General features: G+C 44.5%; 1 protein-coding gene, 1 long non-coding RNA gene and 2 other non-coding genes across 5 annotated transcripts in view; 2 read left to right on the top strand and 2 right to left on the bottom strand.

The window, feature by feature from the left end:
* The window catches only part of ngef (neuronal guanine nucleotide exchange factor), a 38,687-nt gene extending 28,790 nt beyond the window's left edge, over positions 1-9,897 (top strand). For both annotated transcript variants that reach the window (XM_060906602.1, XM_060906603.1), the window contains exons 12-16: positions 2,855-3,018; positions 4,036-4,194; positions 6,136-6,215; positions 8,023-8,127; positions 8,805-9,897. In XM_060906602.1, coding sequence (XP_060762585.1) covers positions 2,855-3,018; positions 4,036-4,194; positions 6,136-6,215; positions 8,023-8,127; positions 8,805-9,025 — 729 coding nt within the window. In that variant the 3' untranslated portion in view covers positions 9,026-9,897. The remainder of the gene's footprint in view (positions 1-2,854; positions 3,019-4,035; positions 4,195-6,135; positions 6,216-8,022; positions 8,128-8,804) is intronic.
* Positions 9,898-17,373: 7,476 nt separating this feature from the next.
* Positions 17,374-17,447, bottom strand: trnai-aau (transfer RNA isoleucine (anticodon AAU)). The gene has a single exon. It is a non-coding gene; the product is annotated as a tRNA-Ile (tRNA).
* An 811-nt stretch (positions 17,448-18,258) lies between these two features.
* On the bottom strand, positions 18,259-18,330 carry trnap-ugg (transfer RNA proline (anticodon UGG)). Its single transcript has one exon. It is a non-coding gene; the product is annotated as a tRNA-Pro (tRNA).
* Positions 18,331-18,367: 37 nt separating this feature from the next.
* Positions 18,368-19,108, top strand: LOC132871392 (uncharacterized). Its single transcript, XR_009651284.1, has 2 exons — positions 18,368-18,454; positions 18,685-19,108. It is a non-coding gene; the product is annotated as an uncharacterized LOC132871392 (long non-coding RNA).
* The last annotated feature ends 4,022 nt before the right edge of the window (positions 19,109-23,130 follow it).

Here is a 23,130-nt window from a genome sequence, read left to right as displayed (position 1 = left end):
AACTTTTGGCGATACGCCTCCGGCACCAATTCGTATGCTTTCAGAACTGCATCCTTAACGCACTTGTAAATTTTACTATCCTCATAACCAAGGGCAGAGTAGGCTTGCTGTGCGCGCCCAGTCAATGTACATTGCAGTAGCAGGGTGCGCTCTGCATCAGGCCATCGATATGCATCTGCCACTCGCTCAAATAAGGCAAAAAACGTCTCAACCTTGTCCTCCTCAAATTTAGGGACAAGTTTGAGATTACGCACAACATCAAACTCACCCGTATAATGCTTGCCCTCTTTAAGAAGCTCTAAACGTTGGCGCTCAACATCTATTTTTGTCCTTCCTAATTCTAGTTCCAGGCGCTGTTTTTGTTGCTCACTTTTACTATTTTCTAATTTGAGAAGCAGAAGCTCCTTCTGCTGTTCATAAGACATGGTGCCGGCTGCCGGAGGAGGGGTCGCGGAGGCTCCCTCGTCAGGCAGCACCTGGGCATCAATCAGCGCATCCTTAATTACTGATTGCATAAGCTCTTTAGAGCGCTTTTCAGTGCTAGTTAGGGCGACATCGTAGTGCTCAGCAATTACAAGCAGCTGATCTTTGGTCAATGAATTTAATGCATCGCTCGAAGGAGCGTCCACAAAAGAATCAATAGCCGACATTTTACAATTGTGTGGCTATTTATCGCAGCGGCTTACAATTATGAAAAAACAAATTTCACTCCACAAGTCCAACAGGTGTTCATTAACAAATCTTCATTAACTAAAGTTCAATATTGCGAGATCAAAACATTGGTACAGCCAAACCAAAGCTTGCTGGTCCACAACCCATCTATTATACTAGATAAACTAAACTAAGTAGACCCTAGATCTTCTGACAGTTACCGATGGGGGGATTTTAAGCACATTAAACCAGTGGGCCCGAGATACCCCAAAGCCCCGGACGTGCACCCGAGACAACCACTCTACCCACCTTCACCGCCGACGCCCAAAAATAACAAACTAAAATAAAAAAATGGTGCGCACAAGGACACACCCTATACCTAACAGGGAAGGAACCAGGCAAAGCTACGTAAGGTCGGCAGCTGGTACCAATTGAGACTAATTAAGTGACCACTTACGAACACCAAAAAACAATTTGGACCAGGGAGAGCATATCAATAAAGAAACGACGGCTGCACAATAATCTCCAATAAACAATTCTGAGCGCAATTAACACTTAACTTCTACAAAAAGTCAAATATGCACCGAAGTCAATTACAAAAATGCAAATGCACGTACAAACGCACAGCGCACGCCCCCCACAAAAAAAGAAACGCAGCGGGTCAAAACAGACGCCGCAAAAAGCCAAGGCGCAAACTCAAAAAGATGATACTCACGCGGCAAAGCCTAATCGGAGAAGCGAGAGGAGAAAAAAAACTACCCAACAAGGGAAAAAGGACGAGCCCCCATATTGTAAAGGCCTAGGGGAGCCAATACAATAAATAAGAAGGGAGGCGAGGCGAGCGAGATACGTGAAATGCCAAAAGCGAATTTATTTTTCTTAAGTCTCAAAAGTCTCTCAATTGTAGGCAACCAAAATAAAGGAAGATAGGAGATAAGTCGACAGTCAGTAGTGTATGCATGCTGGATGTGAAAGAAAAGTGGGTCTCGATGTCTGGGAGGCAGCTCCTAATAAAGGGCCAAGCTCCGCCTCTGGACAGGTGACCGCAATTGCTGCTCATAAACACTCCACCCGCGCCTAGTCTAGGGAGTAAAAGGAAAAAACAGCTAATAAACAGAAAAAACCCTGGTGGCCGTCACAATGCTATGGGGATGCTTTTCTTCAGCAGGGACAGGGAAGCTGGTCAGAGTTGATGGGAAGATGGATGGAGCTAAATACAGGGCAATCCTGGAAGAAAACCTGTTGGAGGCTGCAAAAGACTTGAGACTGGGAAGGAGATTCACCTTCCAGCAAGACAATGACCCTAAACATACAGCCAGAGCTACAATGGAATGGTTTAGATCAAAGAATATTCATGTGTTAGAATGGCCCAGTCAAAGTCCAGACCTAAATCCCATTGAGCATCTGTGGCAAGACTTGAAAATTGCTGTTCACAGACGCTCTCCATCCAATCTGGCTGAGCTTGAGCTGTTTTGCAAAGCAGAATGGGCAAAAATTTCAGTGTCTAGATGTGCAAAGCTGGTAGAGACATACCACAAAAGACTTGCAGCTGTAATTGCAGCAAAAGGTGGCTCTACAAAGTATTGACGCAGGGGGGCTGAATACTAATGCACACCACATTTTTCAGATTTTTATTTGTTTAAAATTTTGAAGACCATTTATCATTTTCGTTTCACTTCACAATTCTGTGCTACTCTGTGTTGGTCTATCACATAAAATATCAATAAAAAACTTCTAAGTTCGTGGTTGTAAGGTGGAAAAATGTGAAAAAGTTCAAGGGGTATGAATACTTTTGCAAGGCACTGTAAATCCACCTTCCGTCGTCTTGCTGCACCGGCCAGCAATACATCTACATGGCATGGTGATAAATTAGCCCAAAATGGAGGATCGGAGTTGCAGTCAGCTCTGTGTTTTAGTATAGCAGAAATGGCGATGAGACCGATAGACTTCCTGCTGTGACGTCAACGTCATTCACTCAGACCGCTACCTATTTAAATCACTTTAATCGTAAATAATTACTGTATTAGATTTATTGTTAACGCTTAAAACTATTCCTGTGCCATTCTTGAGGTCTCAAGGCATTTATAAACGAAAGTGAGGCCATGGCTCTGCATATATGCTTTAAAGTAGTGTGAAGTTCACACAAGGCCAATAGGAAGCTGCTTTTGAAGAGTGTGACCCTGATTTTGACCTTTGACCCCAGTCAGTGCCAGTGATATCTCACTCCCGGTGGCTCCTGAAGAAAGGCGAGGTTCTGCAGATGTCTGGGCCAAAGAGCACTCGCACTATGCGAAGCCGTAAACTGTTCCATCCTCTTTACCTGTTCCTGTTCAATAACCTGCTACTCATCACCAAGCGCAGCTCCAGGTCAGCCGTGATGTCATCGCCATGCGACACACACACAACCACAACACAACCATAATACTCACAGAACTGCCCAATAGGCACAGGAAGGCAGCCGACGCAAATAATTACTGAAAATCATTATTGCAGCAGTTATGCTGGCTAATCAAGGATATGTGCTTTAAGGCCTCTAAAGCTCATACATGTGGCAAGAAAAATGTCAAATAACAAGTAGAAGAGAATTTTTAATTTTAGTTATTTATTTACTTTTTTATATTTTTTTTAAATTGGTGACAAAGCCTGATGGGTAGTTGATGGGTGGGTGGGTAGGTTGGAGCTAGGATGAGCTGTTGAGGAGAGTGATGGCCTTAGGGAAAAACTTTTTAGGTGTCTGGCGCCAAACCACACCTATACCTTTGTGTTGGTCAAGCAGTCTGTTATCCACTTGCAGACAGGGTGGGGTACCTGTAGACGGGGCGGGGTGCCTGCACACGGGGTGGGATGCCTGCAGACGGGGCAGGATATCTGAAGACGGGGCGGGGTGCCTGCAGACAAGGCGGGATACCTGCAGACGGGGCAAGGAATGTGCAGACGGGGCGGGGTACCTGCAGACGGGGCGGGATACCTGCAGACTGGGTGGGGTGCCTGCAGACGGGGCAGGGTACCTGCAAATGGGGCGGGGTACCTGCAGTTGTAGCAGCTTGGTGTGCAGCCAGTCAGGTTGATGGTGTTGAAGACAGAAATGGAGTCCTTGAGCAAAGCTCTGGCAGAGGTGTGGGGTGTGTCCAGGAGCTGTAGTATGTAGAGGAGGGTGAGTTTAACACATCGTCCACAAAGCATTTGGTTTTGTAGGCGAACTGTCGAGGGTCCAGACAGCACTCTGTGATTCACAAACACACACAGTCACATGTGATGCTCTGTAATTCCAGGTAAGACTTGGAATTATTGATACCACTGCCACCAAGCACTTACTGTTTGTTTAAATTATTTTATTCAGTGTGTGTGTGTGTGTGTGTGTGTGTGTGTGTGTGTGTGTGTAAGTGGGGAGAAGTTTCAGGTGTTGGACTCGTGCAGTCGCTCCATGCTGAGGACCGAGGATATGGAGGATCAGGGCCAGGTCCTGGCGTTTGCGTTTGTGCTCAAACTGCTGGAGAATCAAGAGGACCGACCAATTAGCTACATGCTAAAGACCAACAGCATGTGAGACAAGCACAATAACACACAACACACACAAATGCAGAGCATACACAACACAACACAAAGAAATGTTGAGACTGAAGGAGCAGAAACAGGAGCAGGACTCCCCTTTTACACACCTGTATTCCGCCTCACTCTTCTGTATTGAGGTATTTCACCTGACGTCACAGGGTCATGTGACGCCCCGGTGCCCGCCATTTTGAACGTCAAGCTAGCTAATGTCAACAACAGTAGCTGGTATGTTACTGTAGCCTGCAGGCTAGTGCGCGTCGGCCGCCGCCGGCAGGCTAGCGCGCGCTAGCTCCCAGCTTGCCCGAGCGCGCTAGCTCAGTAAACTAGTAAATCCAGTAAAGGAAAAACTTGAGACTGAAAGGTTTTAACAGTCATCCAAATGACTGAACGTAAACATTGCTACAGTAACATACCAGCTACTATGTTGTTGACATTAGCTAGTGCTAACAGCTAGTTGCTAGTACACTGCTACAACACAGACACCGACCCTAATAATACAGTTCTTGGTCATTGCCTGGTAACAGCAAATTTATAACGGGCCATGTCTCAACAGACTAAGAAGTTATTTCAATGACATTTAATAACATTTTGTTTATCCTGAGGACCGAAAGTAAATGAAAATGTGAACAAATCTTAGCTGTCAGTGAACAATCCTGGTGGAAGCAGGTAAACGTCGTTCTCTAAGCCTGCTAACCTCAATTTTTGCAAATACCTCTCCCTCTGCTCGCCCTGTAAATGCCCTACGTCGCTGGATAGTGAAGGTGTTTTCTGCATCTCGCTCATTTTTCTGTGTTTTTCGTTTGTCGCCTTCCTCGCATTCAAACTGATTCGAGCCGTGCCGTCCAAAATGGCAGCATCACATGACTTGGTCACGTGGGTGAAATACCTCAATAAAACGTACGTACAAACATGGAATGGGGGGGGTCATTATTTTGCCTCTGAATCAACAGTGAAGGTAGTCACAGAGCTTAATTGATGTTTATGTAAAAGGGAAAGATTTATAAATCTCTAAAGAAACAGTTTTCTGTTCATTAGAAGAAGAAGTTGTTAATCAGAAGGAACCAGTTGCTGAACGTGTCTGTGATTTGGGGAGACACTGAGCTCCGGGAGCTCCTGGTTCTGAAAGCAGTGCCGGTACGCTCGGGGTATTCGTATTTCCATGTTATACGTCACACTAGACACCAGCATGTTCATCTCCAAACTCAGTCCAAAACCGAGGATGGATCAGACACTTTGAGTCAGCATCCCCCTGTGATCTGACTCTAATCTACCTGAATGAGATCGGAGAGTGCTGCATAACCCGCAGCTCTGAAAGTGCTCTTTCACACAGAGTTTATTTACATTTATTTTAGCTTTAAGGAACAGCAGAAATAACTGCAGGAAAAATTCCTTCAGGAGCAGGCGGGAATAAAAACCTGTCTCCTGCACACCTCTGCACTTCAGGAAAAGAGTTCACGTTTATGACTGGAGTCCACATGACTGCAGCGTTCTCGAGCCCCTGAAATGAAGACTTTTGGAAATGCTGCTGTTTCTGTTTTAGTTTGAAAATTGTGCGGTTGTGTTTTAGCGTAGACGGAGTAGAAACACAGACATTCAGAAACACAGACACCAACATTCACTTCCTGGGTCTGATCAGTCACCACACGTCCTTCCCTGATTCATCACGCTCCGATCACATGACCCTTTATCTAGAAGAAAACAAACGGCATCAGCTGTTTATACTAGCATGAGCATGCCCAGTGTACATGTGATCTGTGTTTTCAGGTGTGTTAATGTGGGAGGAGATTATTTCCAAAACGGAGCAAAATTATTCATCTGGACGGAAATCATTTTCATTTTATAACACTGTTTTGCTAATGAAAATGTATTAATGTGGACGTAGCCTATGCAACCTCACAAAAATAGTGTGTGTGTGTTGTCTGCTCTGAACAGGAGTGAGAAACTGCGTTGGATATGCGCTCTCACACCAAACCGCAGAACACGATTCCTCTCAGCCAGTGCACACACACCAGGTACACACACACACACACACACACCAGGTACACACACACACACACACACACACACACCAGGTACACACACACACACACACACACCAGGTACACACACACACACACACACACACACAGAGACTTAATGCAATTTATTAAGATTGTGTGAGTCACAATACTTATACAGTGGTGCTTGAAAGTTTGTGAACCCTTTAGAATTTTCTATATTTCTGCATAAATATGACCTAAAACATCATCAGATTTTCACACAAGTCCTAAAAGTAGATAAAGAGAACCCAGTTAAACAAATGAGACAAAAATATTATACTTGGTCATTTATTTATTGAGGAAAATGATCCAATATTACATATCTGTGAGTGGCAAAAGTATGTGAACCTCTAGGATTAGCAGTTAATTTGAAGGTGAAATTAGAGTCAGGTGTTTTCAATCAATGGGATGACAATCAGGTGTGAGTGGGCACCCTGTTTTATTTAAAGAACAGGGATCTATCAAAGTCTGATCTTCACAACACATGTTTGTGGAAGTGAATCATGGCACAAACAAAGGAGATTTCTGAGGACCTCAGAAAAAGCGTTGTTGATGCTCATCAGGCTGGAAAAGGTTACAAAACCATCTCTAAAGAGTTTGGACTCCACCAATCCACAGTCAGACAGGTTGTGTACAAATGGAGGAAATTCAAGACCATTGTTACCCTCCCCAGGAGTGGTCGACCAACAAAGATCACTCCAAGAGCAAGGCGTGTAATAGTCGGCGAGGTCACAAAGGACCCCAGGGTAACTTCTAAGCAACTGAAGGCCTCTCTCACATTGGCTAATGTTAATGTTCATGAGCCTGCCATCAAGAGAACACTGAACAACAATGGTGTGCATGGCAGGGTTGTGAGGAGAAAGCCACTGCTGTCCAAAAAGAACATTGCTGCTCGTCTGCAGTTTGCTAAAGATCACGTGGACAAGCCAGAAGGCTATTGGAAAAATGCTTTGTGGATGGATGAGACTAAAATAGAATTTTTGGTTTAAATGAGAAGCGTGATGTTTGGAGAAAGGAAAACACTGCATTCCAGCATAAGAACCTTATCCCATCTGTGAAACATGGTGGTGGTAGTATCATGGTTTGGGCCTGTTTTGCTGCATCTGGGCCAGGACGGCTTGCCATCATTGATGGAACAATGAATTCTGAATTATACCAGCGAATTCTAAAGGAAAATGTCAGGACATCTGTCCATGAACTGAATCTCAAGAGAAGGTGGGTCATGCAGCAAGACAACGACCCTAAGCACACAAGTCGTTCTACCAAAGAATGGTTAAAGAAGAATAAAGTTAATGTTTTGGAATGGCCAAGTCAAAGTCCTGATCTTAATCCAATGGAAATGTTGTGGAAGGACCTGAAGCAAGTAGTTCATGTGAGGAAACCCACCAACATCCCAGAGTTGAAGCTGTTCTGTACGGAGGAACGGGCTAAAATTCCTCCAAGCCGGTGTGCAGGACTGATCAACAGTTACCGCAAACGTTTAGTTGCAGTTATTGCTGCACAAGGGGGTCACACCAGATACTGAAAGCAAAGGGTCACATACTTTTGCCACTCACAGATATGTAATATTAGATCATTTTCCTCAATAAATAAATGACCAAGTATAATATTTTTGTCTCATTTGTTTAACTGGGTTCTCTTTATCTACTTTTAGGACTTGTGTGAAAATCTGATGATGTTTTAGGTCATATTTATGCAGAAATATAGAAAATTCTAAAGGGTTCACAAACTTTCAAGCACCACTGTAGGTGGGTAATGTGTGTGTGTGTGTTTGTGTTAGATTCTTCACAGGTGCAGTGTATTCAGTCGTACTCAGCTCAGGAACCTGATGAGCTGTCAGTGGAAATGGCTGATGTTCTGCTTGTACTCGAGGAGACAAATGATGGTACACACACACACACACACACACACAAACAAACAGACCTCTGCAGACTTTTGTCACATTCAGGTGTCAGCGTTAATGTCAGTTCTGATCTTCTGCGCTCTCATACCCCTTTTCGACCAACAGGGAACGGGTTCTCGAACTGGTTCCGTTCAGGATTCTTTGAACTTTGGTGCCAGGTAGCGAACCGGCCCACGTTTTCATCAGTTTTGAGCAGAACTGTTGTAATCAAGGATGCGTCATGAACGGAGGGCGTGGCCTATACACAACAGGAGTAAACAGTAAGACCAAGACGGCAGAGCGCATTGATTATCTGCAAGATTTTCTTCTGTTATTGCAGATTTGTTTTCATTCCATTTTTACTGAAGATGTTTCCTTTTCCATTGCGTTCTCCATTGCTGCACTCTGCTTCCTTTCCAAACTAACGACGCACCCACTGATGTCACGGTTCACGCGGGAAAAACCTGCTATATTGCGCTTCCAGCTCGGAGTGAACTTTTCAAGTTCCGAACCAATTTATTTTTGGTTGAAACACTCTGAACAGTTCAAAATTTGGCGTGTGAATCAGAACAGAACCTGTTCCCTGTTGGATGAAAAGGGTATGAGTCTACAACCTCCTTATTAAATAAAGTACATTAAAATCATCGTTATCATCATAATCCTCATCCCTTCCCCCGCAGGTTGGACGATGGGTGAGCGTCTGCATGACGGAGAACGTGGCTGGTTCCCGTGCCGCGTGGTGGAGGACATTAAGAGTGCTGAGATTCGAGCTCAGAACCTGCGAGAGTGTGAGAGGATCCAGCAGGCACAGGGGGGAGGAGGGGCCTCCAGGGGACGCTGGATCCCCAAAAACACATCCTACACACCCACCTGGACTGACCAATCAGAGCAGGAGTTCTGAGCCGCACCCTGAACAAGCCCCACCACTGCATCAGCCTCGATCATGTGACCTGAATCAGATAAAATTGTGGACTCACAGGGTCAAAGGTCACACACATCAGCTGTGTTCCAATATGGTGTCCTCATCTACTTCCCATAACAATAAAGCCACACGAGTGTAGAGCAGGAACACAATCACTGCAGCTAGTGTGCTAATTAGCTCGCATGCTAACTCACAGAATTTCCTGAACGCAGCGTCACTTCTCCGTGGTTCTCACACATAAATATTGCACACACTAATATTAGTGACTCGCATTGTTGAACAGGGACGAGGGGAAATTGACGAGGCACAGTGACGCGTTTGTGTTTTGAATGGCTGCTTGTGTTAAACCTGTTGTTGTTTATGCTGCATGACGACACGCCACAGTATCGATGACGATGAACAAACTTTAAGAAACTCAGGACTAATGAATGTGCTCAGCCACACCTCAGTGACACTGCAGAGTTATTTTCACACTCCATGGGAAAGAGACGTGTGTGTGTGTTTTACAGAAACTGTTTGCTATATGGAATGTTGCTTAAAACCGGAAAAATGAGCAGTACAGGTTTTGTATGTCCTGCAATTGAGAGCTTAATCAATCACACACATAGTCTTACACAACTGGTTTAACAGTAAGTGCTTCCTTAAATAGAAAGCTCATGCAATATGCAGTGATTTGTGCAGTGTGTGTGTGTGCATGATTATAGATAATGACGTTCATTCTGGGTCACTGGCTGAGTTCCTGTGTATAGTGAATGTGTATTAAGCTCAGTGTGTAATTTCAGGTGATTGATGTTGTGTTTTGTAAAAGATAATTTATTGCAAATGCAGAATAAAATGTTGAAAAGCTCGCGGCTCCTGATCACTGAGACTTTTGTAGAAGATCAGAAATAAATGTGAATTTTCTACAGCAGTCCACATTAACTGCTCTGTGTGAATAATATGGTAAACTTTAACACACACACAGAGGAAATTTCTAACAGGTCAGTTTAGAGTTCTTTAACCTGCACAGCTGAAATCATTCACTGACACTCACACACCAGCAGCGACAGGAACTCCATTTAGTGCCTTTGGTTACATAAAAATGATATAATTTTTTAATGTGTTAACGTGACCAAAGACTTATTTTTGCTATGAGTTATAATTCTCTTGTGATAAAATTCTATTCTATTCTTCATGTAAACACTTTAATCTGCAAATGAGTATGATGATGATTGAATGTGAGAAGAGTGATTGTGACACTCCTTACAGTCAGACAGTGAATTTTGTGGTGAAGTGGATTTTATTGGGTTATAAACAGAGTTATAAACAGTTATATCTCACATACACACAAGTGTTTAATTTTCCATCCGGGACACTGAGAACCAAACCCGGGACGTTGGCCTGAAGATGTGAAGTTTATCTTCTCGTGTTGAAAAACTCCATCGCGGCTCTGAGTGACGTATTTCTAGAGATTTCATTCCGATGACGTCACTCCCAGTGTTTTCCCGCTGGCTCGACGCGCGTTGTCAAAACAGCGAAACGGTTCAAAATTAAAAGTCTTTTCTTTAACTTGTATTTTTTTGTGCCTGTATCCATATAATATAAAGAACATTACATGGTGGCGCACAGATATGAAGCTTATCTTCTTGTGTTGAAGATATTTTCACTTGTTCGCTCAGTCATTAATATATGCTCTCCACTCCAAGATAAACTTCATATCTTTGCACAGCCGTTTAATATCAAGGATTCAAGGAGCTTTATTGTCATACCAGCTCACATTCACATGTTTATGGTACGAAATTAGGACTCAGGTCCCGGGAGCAGTAAATGGACTATAAAATATAAAAATATAAAGTACGAAGTAAAACTAACAGAAAATAAAATAAAAGAATATACAACCCCGATTCCAAAAAAGTTGGGACAAAGTACAAATTGTAAATAAAAACGGAATGCAATGATGTGGAAGTTTCAAAATTCCATATTTTATTCAGAATAGAACATAGATGACATATCAAATGTTTAAACTGAGAAAATGTATCATTTAAAGAGAAAAATTAGGTGATTTTAAATGTCATGACAACAACACATCTCAAAAAAGTTGGGACCAGGCCCGGCGCCATGGGGGGGCGAAAGGGGGCGTCGCCCCCTCGTGGCTACAGCCCCGCCCCCTCAACGGAGACTCGATCACTTAATTGTTTTCTCTTGAAAATATAATGTATTATAGACGTATTAATAATTTGCATTTTCAAATACGAAATATTAAGTGGTTGCGCATTGCACAAATATACATTTCACATAAATCACTACTAAAACTGGCACGGTAGAACAAATCTGATTGGTTGTTATGATTCTTACGTTGCAATCGTAGAATTCAACTGTATTAAGGTAGGATTATTTCAAAAAGCCTGAATTTAATATTAACCCTGTTTTAGACATATGTATCAATCCTAACTACTGGGGACTAGTTATTGTGGGTGTGTGTGTGAAATGCTGACACAGCCGCGCACATACAGACCTGTGATAAGGACAGGGGGCGGGGTCGTGCGGGCGGGCGGGGGTTTTACATGCACACTTACAAGTGCACTGTCTCTGCAATATCCTGCAATATGCAGTCAGTTTACGGGAGTAGTCTTTCCCCCACAGAATTAAACCAATTCAATCACAATATTGTGAATCCATTTTCTTTCTTTGTAGGCTAAGTTTATCTCCGTTTATGTTGGTGTATGTGTTCATATATGGTCCGCTTTGTGCGCAAATAGCGTAAGAATATGTGTCGTTGACGTCACCCTGGCCCATGCAGCGGGGGTGAAAATTCATCACTTCAGAGTGTTTAGTCCCCTACACGCCTAAACTGGGATCGCGGATTAAGTGGTTAGCGTTGAGTCGGTGCGAGTCAGGAAGGCTATTACTGGTGCAGCCGCAGGGTCTGTTGATTTTTTTTAATTATGATTTTGGCCGCCGAGCCAAGTACCTTAGACTTGCATTGGCGTTTTGTTTTCATGCCGCGGAGCTATTTGTATGTATTTTAAATGTAAAGGACTTGCCTGTAGGTTTGCGTGTGTTGTTTTATGTTTGGCATCTTTCCGGTTGTAACGCGTGTCTGTGAGAAAATCGGAGGGGAGGGGTAACAGGAGGGGAGGGGTAACAGGTGGGCACGGGGGCTGATAAAGCGCAACTGCCCTGGTAATATGTCACATGATTTTCCCGGACTAAGCAACCTTCGGGGCCGTGGTTTTGTGGTTGGCGCAGTTAATTGTTTGAAACACGTTGTCAGACCGCCATCACTACTACACACTATATGAAAAATATTTGCCCCCTTGCAATTTCTGATTGCCCCCTTAATAAACTGTTCCTGGCGCCGGGCCTGGTTGGGACAAGGCCATGTTTCCCACTGTGAGACATCCCCTTTTCTCTTTACAACAGTCTGTAAACGTCTGGGGACTGAGACAAGTTGCTCAAGTTTAGGGATAGGAATGTTAACCCATTCTTGTCTAATGTAGGATTCTAGTTGCTCAACTGTCTTAGGTCTTTTTTTGTCGTATCTTCCGTTTTATGATGCGCCAAATGTTTTCTGTGGGTGAAAGATCTGGACTGCAGGCTGGCCAGTTCAGTACCCGGACCCTTCTTCTACGCAGCCATGATGCTGTAATTGATGCAGTATGTGGTTTGGCATTGTCATGTTGGAAAATGCAAGGTCTTCCCTGAAAGAGACGTCGTCTGGATGGGAGCATATGTTGCTCTAGAACCTGGATATACCTTTCAGCATTGATGGGGTCTTTCCAGATGTGTAAGCTGCCCATGCCACACGCACAAATGCAACCCCATACCATCAGAGATGCAGGCTTCTGAACTGAGCGCTGATAACAACTCGGGTCGTCCTTCTCCTCTTTAGTCTGAATGACACGGCATCCCTGATTTCCATAAAGAACTTCAAATTTTGATTCGTCTGACCACAGAACAGTTTTCCACTTTGCCACAGTCCATTTTAAATGAGCCTTGGCCCAGAGAAGATGTCTGTGCTTCTGGATCATGTTTAGATACGGCTTCTTCTTTGAACTATAGAGTTTTAGCTGGCAACGGCGGATGGCACGGTGAATTGTGTTCACAGATAATTGTCTCTGGAAATATTCCTGAGCCCATTTTGTGATTTCCAATACAGAAGCATGCCTGTATGTGATGCAGTGCCGTCTAAGGGCCCGAAGATCACGGGCACCCAGTATGGTTTTCCAGCCTTGACCCTTACGCACAGAGATTCTTCCAGATTCTCTGAATCTTTCGATGATATTATGCACTGTAGATGATGATATGTTCAAACTCTGCAAATTTACACTGTCGAACTCCTTTCTGATATTGCTCCACTATTTGTCGGCGCAGAATTAGGGGGATTGGTGATCCTCTTCCCATCTTTACTTCTGAGAGCCGCTGCCACTCCAAAATGCTCTTTTTATACCCAGTCATGTTAATGACCTATTGCCAGTTGACCTAATGAGTTGCAATTTGGTCCTCCCGCTGTTCCTTTTTTGTACCTTTAACTTTTCCAGCCTCTTATTGCCCCTGTCCCAACTTTTTTGAGATGTGTTGCTGTCATGAAATTTCAAATGAGCCAATATTTGGCATGAAATTTCAAAATGTCTGACTTTCGACTTTTGATATGTTGTCTATGTTCTATTGTGAATACAATATCAGTTTTTGAGATTTGTAAATTATTGCATTCCATTTTCATTTACAATTTGTACTTTGTCCCAACTTTTTTGGAATCGGGGTTGTAAAACTAGACATTTAAATAAGCTAAACAAACTTAAATAAGAAGCCGGTTTTAACATATAGCAGCCTAAGTATGCATGTGCAAGTGTGTGCAAGTATGAGGTAATCCAAAAAGTAGTCCTTAGTATTGCACTTGTGGGTCCTTACTATTGCAATTGCACTTATAGGATAAAGTGTTTGTAGTGCACGGGAGTGGGGGTGGGGGGGTCAAGGGTGTGTGTGTGTGTGTATATGGATATAGGGGGGTGGGAGGGGGAACTACAGGGCATGGCTGGAGTTCAGCAGTCTGACAGCTTCGGGGAAGAAGCTGTTCCTGAGCCTGGTGGTCTTGCTCCGCCTGCCTGAGGGGAGGGGTTGGAAGAGTCCATGTGCTGGATGGGTGGAGTCCTTCATGATGCGGAGGGCCCTCCCCCTGCATCGTGCTGTGTAGAGGTCTGAGATGGTGGGGAGGCAGACCCCCATGGTCCTCTGTGCAGCCTTTACCACCCTCTGCAGAACCTTCCTCTCAGCAGCGGTGCAGCTGCCGTGCCACACAGTAATGCAGGTGCAGAGGACGCTCTCCACCGCGCAGTGGTAGAAACTCCTCAGGACTGAGCTCCCAAGCCCAGCTCGCCGCAGCTTCCTGAGGAAGTAGAGACGCTGGTGGGCCTTCCTGACCAGCCGGGAAGTGTTGGTGTTCCAGGTAAGGTCCTCGGTTAGGTGCACACCAAGGTACCTGTAGCTGAAGACCACTTCCACAGCTACTCCTCTGATGTGCAGGGGAGGGATGGGGCGCCTGTCCTTTCTGAAGTCCACCACCATCTCTTTGGTCTTCGTCACACTGATGCAGAGGTTGTTTTCTCTGCACCACTGCACCAGGTGTTCCACCTCCTCTCTGTATCCCGACTCATCGTTGTTGTTGATGTGTCCCACCACTGCTGTGTCGTCTGCAAACTTCACTACGTGACAGCTGGGATGCCTCACCGAGCAGTCGTACATCAGCAGAGTGAAAAGGAGGGGGCTCAGCACACAGCCCTGGGGAGAGCCAGTGCTGAGGGTGATGGAGGAGGAGGTGAAGTTGTGGATCCTGACAGTCTGAGGTCTGTTGGTCAGGAAGTCCAGGACCCAGTTCCCAAGTGTGTGACTCAGACCAAGGGTGGAGAGTTTCTGTACCAGGGTCTGTGGGACGATGGTGTTAAAAGCAGAGGAGAAGTCCAGGAAGAGCAGGCGGATGTAGGAGTTTCTGCTCTCCAGGTGGGTGAGGGCTGTGTGGACCACTGATGAGATGGCGTCATCCGTAGAGCAGTTTTTCCTGTAGGTGTACTGGTGGGGGTCCACAGTGACATCGATAGAGTCTCTGATATGTGCCATGACCAGCCTCTCGAAGCACTTCATGACTACCGGGGTCAGAGCTATGGGTCGGTAGTCATTCAGGCCTGTCACTGTGGAACACTTTGGAACGGGGACAATAGTGGCAGTCTTTAGGCAAGTGGGGACGGACGCCAGTGACAGTGAGGTGTTGAAGATGTCTGTCAGCACCTCAGACAATTGGTGTGCGCAGTCCCTCAGTACACGCCCTGGGATGTTGTCTGGGCCAGCAGCTTTGCGGGGGTTGATACCTTTGAGGGTCTTCCTCACATCCGCTGTGGACACACAGAGGGGCGTGTCACCGGGTAGTGGTCTAGTGACCACGTGAGTCTAGTGCGGGGGGGGGGGGGGGGGTGTCAGGATCCTCGAAGCAAGCATAGAACCTGTTGAGTTTGTCCGGCAGGGAGAGGTCCCTTGGGCATTGTGCATCTCTGATGCTATAGTCCATGATGCACTTTATGCCCATCCACATGCTCCGGGGGTCATTGGAGGTGAGGTGCCTCTGAATTTTACGAGCATATGTGGCTTTGGCCCTATTGATGCCTGCCATCAGTTCTTTTCTCGCCACTCTCAGTGCTGATGCCTCACCTGCCCTGAATGCAGCATCCCTAGCTTTCAGGAGAGCTCTCACCTCAGCATTCAGCCAGGGTTTCTGGTTGGAAAAGCAGGTTACTGTCCTGGTGGTGGCGACATCATCAGCACACTTGGAGATAAAGCCGAGGACGGAGGAGGTGTATTCCTCCAGGTCCACCTCTCCCTCATATGTAGCTGCTTCTCTGAAGACCTGCCAGTCTGTGCACTGGAAGCAGTCCTGAAGCACAGAGGCTGCATCACTAGGCCACACAGTCACAGTCTTCTTTGTTGGCCTGATCCGTCTCAGCAAGGGGCAATAAACTGGCGCCAGCAGGATGGAGATGTGGTCGGAGAGGCCAAGGTGGGGGCGAGGAAGAGCTCTATATGCATCGCGGATGTTGGTGTACACACAGTCCAGAATGTTGTTTCCCCGTGTGGGTACGGTGACATGCTGATAAAACCTGGGCAGAGTGTCTGTCAATTTCACGTGATTAAAGTCCCCTGCAACCATGTAAAACGCTTCCGGGTGCCTAGTCTGCAGCGAGCTAATAGTTTCATGTAGCTCCTGTAGCGCTTCATTAGCATTAGCACCCGGTGGGATGTAAACAATGGTGACGAACACCGCGGTGAACTCCCGAGGCAGGTAGTGCGGCCGACATTTCACTGTCATAAGTTCTATCGCCTCAGAGCAGTAGGCTTTTATCAGTCCACAATTTGTACACCAACCTTCATTCACGTACACACAGAGCCCTCCTCCTCGTAACTTCCCCGACCGGTGGTCGCGATCCGCCCGGAAGAGCTGCAGGCCGTCAATCTGGAACGCTGAGTCCAGCATGTTGTGATTTAGCCAGGTTTCCGTGAGGCAAAGGATAGCACAGTTCCTCATCTCTGTGGAAACACTCAGCCTCAGACGTAACAAGTCCACCTTGTTGTCCAGGGAGTGGACGTTGGCCAGGAAGAGAGTTGGAATTGGTGGCCTGCTAGCTTTCAGCTGGGCAAGCGTGCCTGCCCGTTTTCCTCGCTTTTGTTTTCGGGCACATCGTTTCCTCTTGCCGGCCGCTCCCCATACTCTGCTGTGCCACTCCGTTGTCCTCAGGAGCCCCTGTCTTCGAAGTGCGGATTTCAGCTTCAGTGAGATTGTAGTAACCAAACTATCTCTGATGAGCATACGTTTGGTTGGGCTGTACTTCACACGCTGAATTAGCTCTAAACTAGCGCTAAAAACGGCCTCTGAATAGGGCTTAGTCCCGGGAGCTCGAGAAGCTGCTGCTCTACTGTGCGCCGCCATCTTTTGTATTAATTATATTATTATCCTCTCTGTACATATGATGATAAATGTGCATAAACTTGCTACTTCCATGTTCAAGTGTAAAAATGGAATAAAAAGTGTAATTGGGATAAAATGTGTTCGAGTCCAGCAGGTTTTGTTTTTTTACATGAACAGTGTCATGTGTTTTATTCACAGGTGAAGGTGTTCACTCAGTACACCTGAGCTCAGTGACCTAATGATGTCCCTTTTATAGAAAATATGAATATAAATTCACGTTGATAGAGGCCTCATACATGTTCTCCTGATTGGGTGCACACTGTGTTTGAACCGTTTCTGTCCAAATCTCACCCGAACCACGACTCATGCTGTTTTTAAAAAACAGAATAAAGTTTACTGGCCCGTACGGGGATCGAACCCGCGACCTTGGCGTTATTAGCACCACGCTCTAACCAACTGAGCTAACCGGCCTTAAAGCCAACTTACACAAAGAGGAAAATTAACTTTATTATCTATCCTATTTAATGAGAAATATTTATTACCGAGAATTTATTTATTTTTTCCTAATAGTTTCGCTTTCTAAATTATGTCAACTGAGAGAAATTATTTGGATTAAACTCATGTTCCGTTTCTAAGGGCGATAACAACATCCGAGGGGAGACATTTCAGTGTAACGCTGTGCACGAGCGTTTGAAGCCATTAATCATCAGTTTATTTACTTACACACGGCTGTTAGAAGTATTTTAATTTATTATGAATGAATGCAGGTTAATTTTAATGCCTGCCCTGGTTACTGCGATAGTTTATTAGCATGCTAACACAGCACGCTAGCATGTTCTTTAACTGTTCTGTTTCCAGCTAAATGATTAATTAATGATGTTTCCGTTCAGAAAACCGTGTGGATTAACTTTCTCTTCTGTGCAAATCGGTATAAAATTATAATTATTATATTATCGTATATTTGGAATTGAAATAGTGAAATCCCTGCTGAGTCTGACTGCAGCTACCTCAAACCAGACTGTCTTTACCAGCTGATAAATTATTTTCCAGCTTCCATGATCAAAAAGTGTTCAAATGTATCCAAATCTAATTGCCTTAATGTTGTGTTATTTTATTTAAAAACAACTTGTCTAGGCTGTAGCATTACCGTTGAGAAATTGTTTCCTCAGTTCTGAGTCACAGTGTGTATGTTTATTATATGCTTATTATACGGGATATTCTTTTATACAATGCCACAAATTAATAATATTGTCAATGTAAAGTAAATAATATTCAGCAACTTGGGCTCGTCCGGGATTTGAACCCGGGACCTCTCGCACCCAAAGCGAGAATCATACCCCTAGACCAACGAGCCGCCGCGGAAAACTCATGAGTGTGAGAGAATTTATTAACTGATGTGTCAATTCCACAGTTACACCGCATGGAATTATGGGATTGCTTTCAGATGTCTATCACTGTGGCACACTGGAAGTTACGAGGTGAGATGCAGAGGATGAATATCTGACAGGCCATGACCCGTGGAGTGTCTGATAGTTTTGTACACTTTTCTAGTCTTTAAAAGTTATTATAGATTCTTGTTTGTTAGAATCAGTGGTGTGGAAACACAACAGACTGTCAAACTGTGTCCTCCTGTAAAAGTGTCCATGATTATTTAATGATGATTCAGCAGGTGTGTGTGTGTAACTCATTTCTGTTTAATCACACACAGGTGATGATTGGTGTGTGTTATGTTGTGACTGCAGTGGAGACACGTGGCTCTGTCCCTCACTGCTGTCCTGCAGCTCAGCTCCATGTCTGATGTCCTCCATGAGGTTTCGCTGCACTGAGCTACACAACAGACCACAAGCTCTTGTAAAGTTTAGATTCTTCATTCTGGGAGCTTTCTTCAAAGATATGCGGTTAGGTCAACATGGGGCAACCTTGGGCTGAAGTGCCCCGAGTGAGGCACCCTGGGTGCTGGAGCATAGCTGCCCACTCTCTCTCGCTCTGTGTGTGTGTGTGTGTGTGTGTGTGTTCATTGCTCACTTGTGTGTGGTAGGTGTGTGTGTTCACTGCTTCAGATGGGTTAAATGCAGAGAAGAAATGTCACTGTGCTTGAGTGTACATGTGACAAATAAAGGCTTCTTCTTCTAGCATTCCTGTTTACTTCCTGCTTCAGTGGCCCAACTACATCCACTTCCTGCCCCGCCTACCCATAATCCTTATGTATTACAAGTCATTATTTAACTCATTTCATGCAGGGCTGTGCTTTATATGTGTGTTGATCTCTGAAGATTCTAGTTCATGACATTTACATCCTTTACAGCAGAGTCTCTCATCTGGAGTGAAGTACAGAAGCTTTGTGTCTCCATCAGAAACTTCCTCCTGTTAGATCGGGAGGTCCTGGAGTAGGAAAGCCATCCAGCTAAAACCCTGAGAGAGAGAGCGAGAGAGATAGGAGTTTGTACATCATTAAAACACACAGAACATGAGATCATTTTATTTAAATGAGTAAATCAGTGCTCATTTATGTGTTTGGTGAAGAGGTGGGTTTTCAGCCAGCGACTCGTCTGTGAAGTTTGTTCATGAGTACAGACAGGAATCCTGCTGCAGGTCTTTAAAGGTGCACTATGTAGGATTTAGGGGGCTCTATCAGCAGAAATGAAATATAGTATTCATTCATTTGTTTTTGTTCATGTATAATTACCTGTTTTTACGAATCCTTGTGTTTTCATAAGCTTACAATGAGTCATTTATATCTGTATAAGGCATCAGTCCACGGAGCTGCCATGTTGCACTGCTACAGTAGTCTAGAACGGACAAACCTCAGGAAAGTTCTTTATGTGTTTTTACAAGTGGCAGCGTGAATCTGTTAGGAAACACCAGAAGGAAGATGAAGAAGCTAGTGCTGGCTAACAAGTTTGAGAACCCAAATGTTTGAAAAATGAAGGCTCATACTAAATATTTAGCACAAGAAAAAGCAAGGGAGCGTAAAATGTAAATATTGTAAGTACACTGTGGGCACCTGACAGCCACCATACAATCAATACACACGTGGTAAAGGAGGGGTGATGGAGGGTCATTCAGTTGGTTGCATCCTACATAGTGGACCTTTAATATACCTTTAAAAGTGAAAACGTCTGTGAAGATTCTCAGTCATCCAGGTCGTAGTAAACTGTGGGTGGTAGAAAAGGGCAACTGGACTTGCTTGAAGATTCTTGAAAATGTTTCACCTCTCATCCGAAAGGTGAAACATTTTCATTCACAAAGAAGGAGCTCCTCTCAGACCTATCATCAGCAGTATAAACTCTGTCACATATAATATTGCCAAACACCCAGCCACCATCTTGACTCCTCTGGTTGGGAAGACACCATATCATGTCAAAAATTCCCAAGATTTTGCTACTAAAGTTGCAGACCTCAAACTAGATTCAGATGAAACCATGGTTTCCTACGATGTCACTTCTCTGTTCACCTGCATTCCCACCACAGAAGCAGTCAAATCTGTTAGAAAACGACTCCTTCAGGATAGCTCCTTACTGGATAGAATGAACCTCACCATGGATCAGATTTGCACCCTGCTTGACCTCTGCCTGACTACCACTTATTTCCAGTTTAATGAAAGTTTCTACAGACAGAAGCATGGATGCGCCATGGGCTCACCGGTGTCCCCTATTATGGCCAATTTATACATGGAGGAAGTGGAACATATAGCTTTGACCACTTTTGCAGGAGTTGCTCCCAGCCACTGGTTCAGATACGTGGATGACACCTGGGTTAAAATCAAAACCCATGAGGTGGAAGCCTTCTCTAAACACATTAATGCAGTGGATAGCAACATCAACTTCACTTGGGAGAATGTCAGTGGGAATAATCTAGCCTTCTTGGATTGTGATGTACACATTAGACAAGACAGAAACCTTAGTATCGAGGTCTACTGGAAACACACACACACAGACCAGTACCTACTTTTCGACTCTCACCACCCACTGGAACATAAATTGGAGGTCATTAGGACCTTGCAACACAGGGCTCAGAACATCCCTACAACGGTAGAGGGAAAAGAGAAAGAGCAGAATCATATCAAGAAAGCACTTCAGAACCACAGGTATCCCAACTGGTCTTTCCTAAAGAGCAGAAAAAGGAACATAACAGACAAGGATGATAACAGGAACAAACGCAAGAACATTGTCATTCCCTACATTTCTGGTCTATCTGAGAAACTCAGGAAGATCTTCTACAAACACAACATTCCGGTACATTTCAGACCCAGCAACACCCTGAAGCAGAAACTGGTCCATCCTAAGGACAGAATAGCCAGACACAAACAGGACAACGTAGTGTATGCAATTCAGTGCAGTGATGATTGCACAGATTCATATATTGGGGAAACAAAACAACCGCTATACAGGCGCTTGGCTCAACACAGGAGAGCCAGTTCCTCAGGCCAGGACTCTGCTGTCTACCTTCATCTTAACAACAAAGGACACTCATTTCAGGATTGCAACGTACGCATTTTAGCCAGAGAGGATCGTTGGTATGAGCGAGGAGTTAAAGAAGCCATTTTTGTTAACCTGGAACGGCCATCACTGAACAGAGGTGGGGGTCTAAGACATCATTTATCAACCATCTACAATGCGGTCTTGGGCACTCTTCCCAGACGGCTGGGTGCACGCCAAGACCCAGCTGTTTTCGGTGACTCACAAGAGGACAGAGAGAATCAGCTTTCCATTGATCACCCTAACAGGCAATCCTTTGATCACCCTAATGACTCGCCATTCACACCCAGCCTCCAGTGACCCACACCAACATGATGCCTCAACGACACCTTAGATGAGCTTGTCATCAGAATTCTGATTCTGATCCATGAGAGGATAAATATCTGATACTCCTTATTAGTCAGACAGAACTGAGGAAGCCTTTCGGATGAGAGGTGAAACGTTTTCAAGAATCTTCAAGCAAGTTCAGTTGCCCTTTTCTACCACCCACAGTTAAAAGTGAAAACTACTTCTTGTTCTTCTTTCGTCTGCTCCTATTAGGGGCCATCACAGCAGATCATCCATTTCCATCACATCCTGCCTTCAGCATCTTCCTCTGTCACGCCAACCACCTGCATGTCCTCTCTCACCCATCCATAAACCTCCTCATTTCCTCTTGCTTGGCAGCTCTGCCTTCAACGTCCTCCCAATAGATAGTTTTCACATGACATCACAGAGTCGGGGATTCCCTAGTGGCGGCCATCTTGCGGGTCAAGCTTACCGTACGGGTCACTGAGCACACATTGTAACGCGCGAGTACAAAGTCTTCAAAAGAACCCAAGCAGGCTATTTAAAGCTAGCAGTGGTGCACACCTGTTGTATTCACGGCTGTCGTAATAGGTCAGATGATGACGTCAAGCGGAGCTTTTATGGAATTCCCACTGTACGGGAGCACGAAGGCGAGCAAACAAACAAACTCGGCATACAAAGGAGAAATCTATGGCTTGCGAGAATCAACCGCAAGGATAGTTGCAGTTGTTGCTGCACAAGGGGGTCACACCAGATACTGAAAGCAAAGGTTCACATCCTTTTGCCATCACAGATCTGTAATATTGGATCATTTTCCTCAATAAATAAATGACCAAGTATAATATTTTCATCTCATTTGTTTAACTGGGTTCTCTTTATCTACTTTTAGGACTTGTGTGAAAATCTGATGATGTTTTAGGACATATTTATGCAGAAATATAGAAAATTCTAAAGGGTTCACAAACTTTCAAGCACCACTGTATATACATTCTAAACAGTTCAATATTTTTGGAAGCAGGCAGTTGTGTAAAGCTCATGATGTTTTTCATTCTGCCTTTTTGAAATTATTGTCTCTAGCTGAGTATATTATTATGCATTATAACAGGGATGGCCAAACCTTTCTGTTTGCAGGCCACTTATGGAAAAATCTAAGATGCCAAGGGCCAGTGCAAAATTAAGAGCACCAGTTTTTAACCAGATTCAAGTTACAGAGTGACTGCATTTTAGATCAGAAAACCACAGGCCATCTTAAACATTCTGTCTGATGCTACACTCCTGAATGATGCTATCCTGACTAACATGTCACTCTAACAGTACACTGAAACTATGATGTGTGATGCACTTATAATATTAGATTAATGTAACAATGGGCCACATCACATTTAATT

This window comes from Neoarius graeffei, chromosome 23, assembly GCF_027579695.1.
Source record: "Neoarius graeffei isolate fNeoGra1 chromosome 23, fNeoGra1.pri, whole genome shotgun sequence".
NCBI lineage: Eukaryota > Metazoa > Chordata > Actinopteri > Siluriformes > Ariidae > Neoarius > Neoarius graeffei.
This window is presented reverse-complemented; position numbering and strand designations above follow the sequence as displayed.